The sequence below is a fragment of the Cavia porcellus genome, unplaced genomic scaffold (genome assembly GCF_034190915.1).
Source record: "Cavia porcellus strain 051 isolate PalLab524CR breed Dunkin Hartley unplaced genomic scaffold, mCavPor4.1 scaffold_1, whole genome shotgun sequence".
In the NCBI taxonomy this organism is placed as follows: Eukaryota; Metazoa; Chordata; class Mammalia; order Rodentia; family Caviidae; genus Cavia; species Cavia porcellus.
The window spans coordinates 108688030-108701361 of NW_026947484.1; the positions used below are offsets into that span (position 1 = coordinate 108688030).

General features: G+C 44.2%; 1 protein-coding gene and 1 long non-coding RNA gene across 4 annotated transcripts in view; one reads left to right on the top strand and one right to left on the bottom strand.

Annotated features, from left to right (window-relative positions):
- Nucleotides 1-2318: 2318 nt before the first annotated feature.
- On the bottom strand, nt 2319-9760 carry LOC134476953 (uncharacterized). Of its 2 annotated transcripts, XR_010048800.1 has the most exons (3): nt 9339-9760; nt 5757-5872; nt 2319-2647 (listed from the first exon to the last, which is right to left on the bottom strand). It is a non-coding gene; the product is annotated as an uncharacterized LOC134476953 (long non-coding RNA). The 2 variants fall into 2 exon arrangements; XR_010048799.1 differs by lacking the exon at nt 5757-5872 and having other exon boundaries at nt 9599-9760.
- Snx27 (sorting nexin 27) overlaps nt 8531-13332 on the top strand; it is an 84135-nt gene continuing 79333 nt past the window's right edge. The window contains exon 1 of one of the 2 annotated variants that reach the window (XM_005007793.4): nt 8531-8958. In XM_005007793.4, coding sequence (XP_005007850.1) covers nt 8648-8958 — 311 coding nt within the window. In that variant the 5' untranslated portion in view covers nt 8531-8647. The remainder of the gene's footprint in view (nt 8959-13332) is intronic. The other variant, XM_003479022.5, reaches the window with a different exon arrangement.

Genomic DNA, 13332 nt, shown 5'->3' on the forward strand with positions numbered 1-13332 from the left:
GTCTCAACCTCACAAGTAAGCCTAGATTAGTTCAAGTCAATCATTGTACTTTGGTTCTTTTGCCAGTAACTGGTTTAACAGATTAGCAGGTGATATACTTCTGGCTCATGAGATGTGAAAAGAGCCAGTTCAAGGCTACTGTGAAGGGTTTATTTACAAGTAGGCCCAAGAAGCTTTCTATCTTTTGTTTCTCAGTATTGAGGCTGTGTATGTTGGTGATGTCTGGAACTCAGCAGCCATCTTGTTACCATGAGAGGAGTTAGCAAAGTGACCCAGATGATACACAGAAGATGGCACAAGGGAGAGATGAAAGGGACGTGGATCCTTTTTGTGAGTGAGATGCTCTGAGTGATTAACTGTCTGGGACCTCCTCACCTTTAGGATTGCTGCTTGAGATTACACATTTCCTTATTGTTTAAACCACTTTTGAATTTTCAGTTTTCTGTACCTGTAGTCAAAAGCTTTCAAGGAAATGTTTAAATAGGAATAATGCAGATGGCTCAAGTCTCACATTGTTTCCCATCGGATGACGATAACAATTCCGAAGCCCTACTGTTTTTTGTTTTTCTGTTTGTTTTGTTTTGTTTTATTATGGGAAAACCTAACGTATTATATGATTTCTCAGCTATTGGCTTGAGTTTGATTTTGAGAGAAAAAGAGGGAAAAAGGAACCCTGGGGAAAATAGAGACACAGCTAACAGTGACAGCTGCCAAGGGAGTTACCCTGGAATGATAGTGCGCCATGATGTTTGCAAGTGACCCCTTGAAAGAAGACACTCAGAGGTGGTGAGAAGAATCACATAATGAAGCAAGACAGGGTGGCTGTGAGAAGGGCCAGAACTCATCTCTTGGATGAGGAACCCAGAAAATCTCAGCCATGTGTGGCAAATGAAAGGCAGGTGCATGGTATGAAGACTACCAGGTAAAGCACTTTGAAGCACTGTAACTGTAGGACGCCGACAGAGAGCTGGATGATTCAGTGACACTCTGAGCTGTGCAAATGCTTACTGAAGTGACAGATGTGGCAGCCTGCCCTGTCTACCCAGCAGGTCTTCTAGCCACGTGCCCTGATGATCCAGGTTTGGATCATTGTATTCGTTCAGACAACTTTAATCAATATGAGGAGTGGGCACATAACTCAAGAAAAACCAGAGTCCTCCAGGAAAGTATCCAGAGGCTGAGAAAAATAAGGGAATTTTTGCTGAGAGACAAATAGAAGCAGAGATAAGTAACAATGAGAGGCAGAAGCAAAACAGAGAAGGAGCCCTGAGCTCTCCGGGCCAGACCCTAAGCCCCTAGGTCCTGTCGCATATGAACTATCCCAGTGTGGCCAATTATATTTTCCAACCTTGGCAACCACCTCATATCTCATCCCACGTGCTCTAATTATCATGCAGCACGGACACTCCGTCATCAAGTAACAGTGTTTATGTCCTCGCCCCTCAGGGCAGGGCTGAACCTTGTGACCAAACACTATAGTGAAGCAATGCTATCTGATTGTGTAGCTGAAGTCATACAGCTGCTTTATTCTCTCTGGAAATTTCCTTGGGTCCTCTCCATGAGCTAGAAGAAGCTGAGAGGCCACATGAAGCGACTGTGTGTGGGCTCAGGGCAACAGGTAGCTTTGGCACCACTCATGTTTCCAGATGCTGCCAGACCCCAAACATCTGTTAGCTGTGTCTCTATTTTCCCCAGGGTTCCTTTTTCCCTCTTTTTCTCTCAAAATCAAACTCAAGCCAATAGCTGAGAAATCATATAATACGTTGGGTTTTCCCATAATAAAACAATAAAATAATTGTTATCAACATCTAGTTGCCCTTACCTTTTGTGTCTTCCCCAGGGCATCATGAAGCACAGACAAGCCGTCCCCACTGGGTCCCATATGAATTTCTGACCCGCAGAGTCCCTGAGCATAGAATGGCAGGATAAGTCATATGCAGCCTGTCCCTTGTTTTCAAGGAGCTTTATGTTCAGATTGGAAAAGTAAAGCTAAACTAGATATTATGATGTTGTGGCTGAAACTGAGCAGTGGAGATCACAAATGCGATAGAAGGCTCATTAGTTATTGCTGTGTAACAAATCACTTATATTTAGCAGCTTAAAATATGTATTCAGGCCAGGCATGTTGGTACGTGCCTGTAATCCCAGAACTAAGCAGGCTGAGGCAGGAGGATCACCTTGAGTTTGAGGCCAGCCTGGGTTGCATAACAAGACCTTGTCTCAAAAGACAAACAATCAGACAAACAGAATCACACAGTTTTGTTGATTTTAGGAGTCAAGGTGCTGGCTGGGCTTTCTTTTTCTTCTCCCTTCCTCCATTTCTTTTTTCTTTTCTTTTCTTTTTTAAAATGTCTTAGTAAGTTGCCCAGGCAACTCAAATTGTGATTATTCTGCCTCAGTCCCTGGAGTGCTGGGCTAACAGACATGTGCCACTGTGCCACGCATCGGGAGTGTTTTTCTGTGGAGCTCAGGATCTTCTGAGCTCATGCTGTTGTCAGCAGGATTTCATAAGGATGCAGGGCCGAAGCCCAGTTTTCTTGCGGTCCTTGGGGGCTGCTGTCCAGGGGGGTCCTTTTGCTTTGTGCTGCATGGCGTCTCCACAGACTTCTGGCTTTGTTCATCTGGTCATCTTGGGGAGTGCAGTGTCCTGTGGTGTGTCAGAACCATGGAGGTGACGCATCATCAACTTGCCATATTTTATTGCCTTGAAGCACGTCCCAGTTCCCACTCACCCTCATGGGAAGGAGGCTGCACAAGAACCTGAGTTACTGGGGGCCACCTAAAGGTGTATTTGTCTCAGAAACATGGAAAGGAGACATGTCAGAGTGAGGAGTTGAGGTGTCCTCAGGAAAGACTGATGGAGGGAGTTCATCGAGGGCTTGAAAGAGGAGTAGATGTCAGACCAGCAAAGAAGCAGAAAGAGGAGGACACTTAGGGCCCTGTGAGTGTAAGTGGAGACACGCGCCCCTCACTTGAGTGATTCCTGTGCAGCAAGGCCAGGCAAACCTGCTGACCCTGCAACCACACAGAGAGAAGCTTGATAGTGGAGGAGTGTCCTGGCTTTTGGGTCAGAACATCTGGGTTCAAAGACCAGTTTTGCTATTAACTAGCAGTGTCATTTTGGGCTCACTGGTTACCTGAGCCTAGTTTCTCATGAACTTACACAGTTGTATTTACACAGTTAATTGCAATGAAAAACCAGCTCTTGAGTGTGAAGTGCTCTGCAGACTGTTCAGGTCCTATTTCTGAAGACAGCTTCACTGTGTGCCATGACCTCATGCTCCTGGCTAGGTGCAGTGGGGCACACCTGTAGTCCTAGCGGCTTGACGGTGAGGAAGGAGGATCACTTAAGCCCAGAAGTTGAGACCAATCTGGGCAACAGAGCAAAAGCTTGCTTCAAAAACCAAACCAAGCATCAGGGATGTAGCTCAGTGGTACAATGTCTGCCTGGCAAGCATGAGGTCCTGAGTTCAATTTCTGGTACCAAAAAACCAAAGCAAAGAATTGAACTAAACCAAGTTAAACCCTCTCAAGACTTCCTTGGGCCCCTAGTTCTCTAGCCCTTCCCAGTCTTCCTCGTGGTGTCTCCTAAGTGGGGATGGGAGGAATTCTGGGTTCTGGCCTGGGTGCCCCTCTCATTCCACTACATGCCCCTCCTCGGTCTCTCGTCTGCCACTACCCAGAGACAAAGGTTCCCAAATTCATGTGGCCCACACTACTTCCCCCATCACCGGACTCATGCATCCAACACATTACTGAACAATTCCTCTTGCATCTCCTACAAGCTCCTCATATCCACAGGCCTCAAACTAAACTCATGAAGCTTCCTGTAAACCTCTTCTTCCTTTTCATACCTCGTTCTGGGGGAACCTTATATCAGTCCTTCGTCCCCCACCCTCGCACCAGAGATCCTAAGTGGTCACCAGCTCCTCTCCTGTGTGTCTCCCTCTCTGCAGTCCCACAGCTACTGCCCTAGTTTGCACCTCATTGATTCTTACCAGAATCACCGCTACTGCTTCTAATTGATCTTCCTACCTCAATTCATTCTCCATACATTCTGCAGAGTGAACTTGTGAAGCATACAGTTGATGATAATACTGCTGTTCCATTTAAAAGCATTTGGAGGAGACTGGGGATTTAGCTCAGTTGCACAAGTGCCTGCCCGGCATGTGCAAGGTCATGAGTTCAATTCCCGGTACCCCCCCAAAAAGCATTCAGAGGTCTTAAATCCAAACTCCTGGATACTACATTCTATATCTGAAAACCTCCCAGATCAGACCCTTGCCCACATCCCTGTCCACTTCTGGCCCTGTTGCCTCTGCTCCCATCCTAACTGGGTGTTCTCATACCTCCCTGTGTTCTTTGAAATCTCTGTGTATGCCATTCTCCTTGTCCGAAACGCACTGCCTCTCCCATCCTTCTCTGCCTCGATGACTCCTCTCATGGATAATGATTCAGCTCAGCTCTCCCATGTCACAGAACAGCTTCCCTAACTCCTCATCCTCTGGGTGCTTGCAGGTTCCTGCTTCATGCCGCCCCCTAGTCTATGCAGGCCTCTGTCACTGCCACCCTATCCCTGGGTTATAATTATTTTGTCTTCTGCTGTCTCTCCTGCTAGACTGTGAGTCCTTGAGAACAGTAATGGTGTCTTATTTTATTTTGGTAATCTTACTACTTTTTCTCCCAGTTTGATCCTTCCTGTATATTTTATGTATTTATTATTTATTTTTTGAATAGGCAAAACACTCTTCCAACTGAAAATTCAGAGGTTACAGAACAGTGACAGAAGAGAACAAAATGAAAAATTTGCCTGGCGCCTGTCCCTAGTCTACTGAGCAGTTTCCCTCCTCAGAGGCTATCCATCAACTCGATACAAATACTTCAACAGATCTAGAATACAACATACGGTTCCTCTTCTGTATTATACACAAGGGCTATTATGTCCTCTAGTCTGTGCTCCACCTTGCTTAACTATGTACATTCTCCATGAGGTCTTTCGGTATCAGTACACAAAGAGCTTCCTTATTTTTTGATTACAGGGATTCACTTTTCCATTGTGGACGTATCATAATTTAACAAATGACTATTCGGTTGTTTCTAATCTTTTTTTGAATAAAAATGACTTCACTTAACTTCACAAAAACAGCATTTCACGTGTGTGCAAGTGTAACTGTAGAAGGAATTCCTACAAAGGATGCTGCCAAGTTTGACCATGTGCCATTGCCCTTTGGGAATCTTGAATATTCTTTATCTCTGCATCCCTAGCCACTGTTACAGATCCTAGAACACAGCAGGCATTCGGTATATTTTTATTATAAATAAATAAATAAAGCTAGCTCTTTTAATGATGGCTCCCTTCTGTTTTCCTCTGTCTGGTACCTGATTAGGTAATTTCCTTCATATTCCAGTTAAACCTAATGATTCAGGTTCAAACCACATTTTATTATTACTTTAGAGCTACTTTTTTTTTTTTTTTTTGGTATTGAAATTGAAGTCAGGACCTTATGCTTGCCATGCGGGGTGCTGTGCTTCTGAGCTATATCCCTGGCCTGGCCCAGGAGCTAAACTGTTATTTCAACTTATTTGCATCACTAATTAAGATCCTTCTTCATTAGGTTGGTTATAAAATAAGGTCATATTCATTTTTATGTTCTAATTATAATGATTTTAAGTCCTCATTCCACATTTTGTGGGCTCTCCTAAATTTTTTACTGGTCCATGTTCCTCACCCTCCAGTAATTCCTGGAAACACTTACACAGTCAATAAATTCTTTCAGGAGGTTGCTTGTTGCTTTTACAAGTCATCAGACCTATGCTTCTTCTGGATTCATTGTTTATCAGTTGTGTGACTTCTCTATACATCTTTATTCATCTATAAAATAGGGGACATTATAGGATTGTAAGGATTTAATAGGATAATAGATGTAAAGTGCTTAGAATAGTTTGGCTAATAATAATGTTCCAGGGGCAAGGATGGACGGACGTCTTCACTGATCTTTGCTCAGGATGGTCTTTTCTCAGGGTGGTGGATTGTGTTTGTAGTAAGCAACCTTGAGAAATGAAATAATGTCTCCTTTCAGGACATAGAACAGATTTTCTTCCTGCTTCCTAAAAAATGTCAGCTTTGGGGCTGGGGATTTAGCTCAGCAGCATAAGTGCCTGCCTTGCAAGCAGGCAGTCGTGGGTTCGATCCCCGGTACCAATAAAAAGGAAAAAGACAAAAAAACAAAAACGTCAGCTTCCCCACGCTCAGTGATCCTTAGCTGTAAAGTAAATTCACTATATAACATTCACCTGAGACCTTTATTTCATTCACATGGTACCTGGTAGGAGAGAGGAACTGACACAAATATGCTGATGCTCATGTTGCTTTCTGTATTGTGAATAATAGTCCTTTTCTCTGAACCAGAAATCTTACGTCTTCTACAGCGTCCACGAAATGGTATTAGATTAATTTATTACCGATCAGTAGGATAAACTCAAATGCCAGACCTGAGTAGTAATTGATTAAGCTACAGTATTTTCATTATTTTTGCTCACTCTTTTTACTTACCTTTACCTGGCACATTGCATAACACTCATGTTTGTGTGCTTTTTTTTGGTACCAGGGATCAAACTCACAACTATGTGCTTGCAAGGCAAGAGCTTACACCGCTGAGCTAAATCCCCAGCCCAATATTTGTGTTTTGATAGGTAACCAAAAAACATTCATTGCTGCCATGTGCCAAGAATTCTATTGTGCTACTGAGAGAAATGAATTTCAAATAAAAATAACTTTATAATGATTGCTCAGTTGAAATTACTTAACCACTGAGACTGTAGTGTTCTCTCAGCATACCCTTTTGGTATAGCTGGGGCATACTTCTTGTTGTAGTCAGGGATTACAAGGTGAACAGGACAATACAGGACATATAATTTATAGTATTACTTTATAATGGTCACTCAAGGAGTAAAATACAAAGAAAGTGCAGGAAATCTGTTCACACACTAAAGACGTAAGAGAATTTAGCTGAGAGCCTGGATCCTACAGCAGTGTCCTGCATGAGTACAGTTGAAGACCTAGGGCCCCTGACAATGCCCTCCACGAGTCCAGCTGGAAGCCTGGAGCCCATGACAATGTCTCATGCAAGTCACTTTCAAGGATTTGCAGTGGGAATGCCCAAAGGTGGCAGCTAGAAAGTCCATGCAGCCTGGTGAAGGATTTGTGCCAGTATGTTGTGGGTTCTACACTGGAACCAAGAAGTGACACTCAAAATAAGGATGAGGGTGCCCCTCAAAAGTACCACAGCCATCCTCATCAACAACGAGGTCCCAAGCTTCTCTGACAATGAGAACAGCTGAGTTTACATCAGGAAGTTACAAGTTTCTCCTGGAGACTGAACAGCATATATCTTCCCCTCTGGAGCCAGGAAGCAATGCTCAAAGGCCCAGAGTCTCCCCAAAGTCAACTGCAATCATTCTCAGTGACAAACTCTCAAGCTTTTCCAGTAACAGCTGAGTTCATATCAGGGAAGCCAGCATGACAAGTTCCTCCAGGAGAACCAACAGCTCCAAAAGAACCAACAGCTCCAAACAACACTTGCTTAAAAACCCACAAGACTACTCTCTTCCACTTCTCCTTTTCATGCTGGCAACAGTCCTCAGGTGGACCCTCTACACTCAGCACCATGCAGATTCAATTCAACTGGTGTTTAAGCTGACCACCGGTTTTGAATCCACCACATTTCGTATGTAGGTGCAATACATGAAAAGAAAGTTGCACAAAAATGACTGGGCCTTCGTTTCTGTTACTTAATAGCTGATTGACTTTGGCCACTTTAAGATTCAGTTTCCTAATATTTGAAATGAGGAAACTAGTTTGTGATCAGCCTGTTTCCCAAGGTTGTGGATTAAATAAACATTCAAAGCCAGGAGTGGTGGCAGACATCTGCAAAAAGCTGAGCGAGGAGGATCAAGCCCAGCCTAGGCAACCTAGCAATTTAGACCCCGCTTTAAACAAAGAGAAGGAAAGAGTTACTGAGATTCAACCCACACAAGAGTATACAAGTTACTGAGCCAATTTAAGATTGTGTTGACTCACAGACATCAAGTAACACTAACACTGTAGTGCTTGTGTGTGTGTGTGTGTGTGTGTGTGTGTGTGTGTGTGTGTGCACAATTTGCCAAAGATTGCGCCCAGGGCCTCAAGCACGCTAAGAATGCAGTCCAATTCTGAGCTGCACATCATCATTATCGGTTGCAGACCATATGAAATCAAAATGAAGAGGAAACTTGTCCTGTGTCAACAGGAGAACCTTTTGCCAAGCTTGGCGCTGGGACAGATACACACCAGCCATTGACTGCTGAATAGTTGAACCACAGCTCCTAGCATGCCTTGCTTCCGAACGCGTCATAGAACCCCCTCCCCGCCCTCACCTCCCAGAAACTACATCCCCCAGAAGACTCCGCGGCGCCCAACCGTCCGCTTTCGCTCCCGCCCCCCCTTCTCCCTTTTCCCCCCAGCTACAGGCGCCGTGGCCGACTCGGTCCCGCGGCCGACCGAGCGGGCGCGCGCTCACGGGGTCGCGCGGCTGCCGAAGAGGGCGAGTGCGCGCTGGGAGGGAGTGGAGGCGTAGCGGGGCGGGGGTAGGGCTCGCTTGCTCGCAAGATGGCGGACGAGGACGGGGAAGGGATTCACCCCTCAGCCCCTCACAGGAACGGAGGCGGCGGTGGCGGTGGGGGGTCTGGGCTCCACTGCGCCGGGAACGGCGGTGGCGGAGGCGGCGGCCCGCGGGTCGTGCGCATCGTCAAGTCAGAGTCCGGCTACGGCTTCAACGTGCGGGGCCAAGTGAGCGAGGGCGGGCAACTGCGGAGCATCAACGGGGAGCTGTATGCGCCGCTGCAGCATGTGAGCGCCGTGCTGCCCGGGGGGGCGGCCGATCGGGCCGGGGTGCGCAAGGGGGACCGCATCCTGGAGGTGTGAGTATCGGGGCCACCGCCGCCCCACCCTCCCCTAGTCCCTCCTCTTGTGCCTGCATTGCCCTCCGCCCCTGTCACCCGCAGGCCGCTCCTCCCCCACTGTCCCCGGCCCTCGGGACCCCGACTCCCTTCAGGCCTGCGCTGCCCCGCACCTCCCTATGGTTGACCCCTCCGTTGGTTCCCGCGACTCCCGCCTCCCTCCTTGCAGTCTCTAGTTTAAGTCCTTGTGTGCTTTTACCCCTGCCCTCACGCCGCTGGGTGTTTTTTGCCTCTTTGCCTTCCCCTTTTATCTCGCTGTTTCCTGCTCGCGCTGCCCTTTGCCTGCCTTATAATGAACGTTTTTTGATTCTTATTGATGGCACCTCCTTTTCTGATCCTACCAGTATCGCGTCCTCCCCCAAGTTGTCGTCTTTAGCATCGTAGTTTCCTGTTCATTGCCACTCCCCTCAGTCCCTTGGACTGTCCCTTCTGCCCTCTAAACTAAGTAGAACCTGGGGTTTACTCCCACTTTTCCTCTGGAAACACGTCCTGCTCTGTTCCGCTCATTTTTCTTTCCTTATTGTTAAACACCCCCTGTTCTTTCCTCCTCGCCTTGTATTCATACTCTGTAAAGTATACCTTCTTTCTGACCCTAACATACCTTTGGTAGAGAGGGCTTAGCACTAGCTTTTCTTCTCTTTAGGCCCGGTATTCGACCCTGATTTTGAATCTACTGTTAGCAGCACCGTAGCCCTCCGAGTGCACCCTGGCCCGCAGCCTTCTCCACTCGCGTACCACGCTTACACTTCTTTTTTTGAGTCAGCTTGATGGTGGAACTCTCCTGGCTCCTACTTCCGCCAGAGTGCAACGCTCTTTTGGGTCTTGGACCTCTGCACTTTGTAGGACACACCCAGCTATATTTTCTCTCCTCTATACTTGTGTTAGCTCACGCTTACTTCAGCGTGGTGTTTGCTCCTGTAGGTTGCTCTCCCTTTTCTACTGCAGCCCACCCTCTTGCTGCTGCAGTGTCTCCCCATCGTATTCTTCCTGCCTCCCTGCATTCCTTAAAGCTTGTAGAATGTCGCCTCCTGTCGCAGTTTCTATGTAGACCTCTTCCACTACCTTAGTGTAGGTGTTACATGAGTATGTTTGTATTTCATATTAAAATTCATATAGGGGTTGACTTGCAGGTGGTGTGTACTGGCATCGTCTCCATTCTTCTTAGCAGTCTTCTGTGTTTCTCGCCTAAGTATCTGTAGTGTATATTCTGGGTTTTTTACACCTTTTTGTTCTTGCCTATATGAACTCTTTCTCATTTTAAAAATATTTTTATCTCTGTTATAATTTCTACAACTATATTTTTTCCTCTTGTAAGACTATAGGTTCATCTGAGGTTTTCCAAAGGGATGGTATCTTAAAAGTATGATCATACAGTGTCCATTCTTTCTCGTATCTTGTGTTCTTTATATACTTTTATCCTTCACAGTCTTAGCCTGTAGTATCTACTCATTGTTTTCTGTTTTCTTAAACATCAAGAAAGAGTAGCTCACTAAGACAGTGTTGTAAGATATTGTAGCTCTCTTCTGTCCTTTCTGTAATGGAATGCTTACTTTTCTCATGTCCTACATACAGTTTTCCATTATCCTCTGACAATATATTCGTAGTCTTTTGGGGGCGGGATATTTATGCGTAGAATACAGTTTCTTATACCAGGTACCAAGTTACTTTCTTTCTTGATAATACAAAATCTGTCGTTAATATTTTCTTCTGATAAAAGCTCTTGACATTGTCATTTTTCTTTCCTTTTAGAAGTTAACTTCTATTTGTTTATTATTAGACTTAAAATTATTTAGAATTGTAAATATATAGTTTCAAATAATTTACACTTTATAGGCTCTAACCCAACTAAACTAAGTAATTCTGTAGGAAACTACAGCTAGCCTAATTGATGGCTCCTTTCCTTTGTGACATTTCTGCAGCTGAGCCCAAAATGTAAACTAGGTCCTGTAAAAGAGATCTCAGATGATCTCATAGGATAGATAGGTCAAAGGACTTACTGCAGGCCCAGGTTCCAGGTTAAGAAGCTGGAAAGACTTTTCCTTATGTAGAAAACACATTACTTTTTGGCACTCCTTAGTTAGTGGCGAGTGGAGAACTTTGTGTCTTTGAGAGATCTATGTTGATTGGTACCACACATGGTAGGCCATGCTAGTGATAGTCTCCTACAGAATTATTTATTTTAGTTTTAGTTTAGGAAAAGAATGCTCTGCCTAGATGCCCTTCTTTCTCTTAAAGGTTGTGGTAGTCAGAAGTCTTCCTGGCCTTGGTTGCTCACCCTGCTAGATACATGTATTTTGATTTGCAAATTCTTTGAAACTTCTGTAGTACTCTAGTGGAAGTTGTGATCTTGTAGACAAAGCTCAGCTAGTTGGTGAATTCTCTAAAACCTCAGTTAGGGGGTCCCTCTCTTGCCTCTCCTGACCCTTTTCCCTTCTTCCCTGCCTGCCTCCCTCCCTCTTTTTCTGCCTTCCCCCCTTCTTTTTCTTTGGCGCTGAGGATTAGATTCAGGACTTTGCACATGCTAGGCAAGTGCTTTGCTATTCAGCTGCACTCCAGTGGAAAAAGTAATTTTTTCTGTTCTTCTTGTTTTGATCTGATCTGATCGATGCTGATTTTTCAACAACGTCTTTTAGGCAATCCTTCTTAGAGCTTTTGTCTTTCACTCAAGTTCTTCCTGTTGTTGGAGTAAAACTTTCTTGCTGCCTGAATGCCAAGTGGGATCAGAGTAGGACAGGTGGATTATCATTGTGAAGATGTATCATTTGTATCAAGTCATAGGTGAATGTCTGAACCTTGATAATTGCTCTTTAAGACATTTTCCTATTTTAGATCCTTTTCCTCTATGTAAAAATGGTTTTATAACAATTTTTCTATATTGTAGTCACTTGGATGATTCATAAAGGTGTGAAAGAACAGAACAACTTTGAGATTAAGAGGCTTACAAGCTTGAACACAAGAGCATCAGTTTCTTTGCTTCTGTAAAAGTCTGCTTACCAAGACTCTGTCCTTACTGAATCTTGGAACAATCATTAAACTAAAAACTGGTATGGTTTAGTTTGTCTTTTTTCCCACCAAAAATGACTAGATTGTAAGAGGCTTAAGAAAGAGTCACATTGCAAGGCTTGATACTGCAAATGAGAAGCCCTCTGACTTTTAAATTTTAGTGCAGATAGAAAGTTTTCTTGACTGGCATTGTTAATGTAAAACTTACAGTTTTTCCTGGTGACTGTCTTCTCTTTGATGTGTATGTACCTGGAGGCTAGTAGGTGAAGGATGCTTTCAACAAGCAAAATCAAAATAAGGGTTGGGAATATAGCACAGCACTGGTTTGGCAAGTGGGAGGCCCTGAGTTTGATTCCCAGTACCAAAACAAATGACCACCCCCCCCCCAAAAAAAAAACCCACAAAACTAAAATAAATGTATTTGCACTAATTATATAGTATGGAAAGTAACTGGCTTCTAGTTAAGTTTTTAAGGTTAAAGTAGAGACAAAGTCTTGCTTTGTAGTGCAGGCTGGCCTTGAACTCACTGTGTAGCCCAGGCTGATCTCAAACTCACAGCAGTCCTCTTGCCCCAGCTTCCAGAATGCTGGGGTGACAGGCTTGTGCCACCACACCTGGCAGTAATAAGGGCTTTTGATTGATTCCTTGAGAGATTCCTTTTGGACAGTGTTAGTGTGCAGAGGATATGGGATTTGTGACTATTTTTGAGGGACTGGATTGTCTTTTGGCTGTTTGTTTTGCCTCTTTGGTATTTGGTAGTATGGTCCTTGAGCGTAGCTCCCTAAGGTTGGCTTGGAAGCATTTAGAATCACTGTGTATTTTATGCTGACCAGAGAATATACACTTTGCTCTTTGATAGCAATCAGCTAATACACTCACCAACTTTCCCTTGTTGAACTATAAGATAAATAGGGAATATGTATATAATTGTTTATTAACAGTCAGTTTTTAGACGTCATTTTCTGTGACATTTTGGAAATAATTGAATAAAAAGAGGTTGGTGTCACAAGAAGTATTTTTTAAGTTGTGTGAGTCATGTAACATTGACTACTGAATACCTTCTCAAGAGCTGCTTTTGTAGTTGTAACTGACTTCTATTTGGTTCAGATTTTCTAGGTAGATTTTGGTAATAGTATTTGAAATGGTTATTGATCAAAGGAAATTTTCATAGCAGTGGTTCTCAAGTTTTAGTATGTTTAGAATCACTTGGTTGTGCTTATTATTAAAAATAAAGATTCTCATACTTGCCTTTTAAGGGTTATGATTCAGGAGGCCTTGCCTGAGCCCTAGACATCTTTGATTTTTACTGTCAGGTGTAACCATGGTAACCCC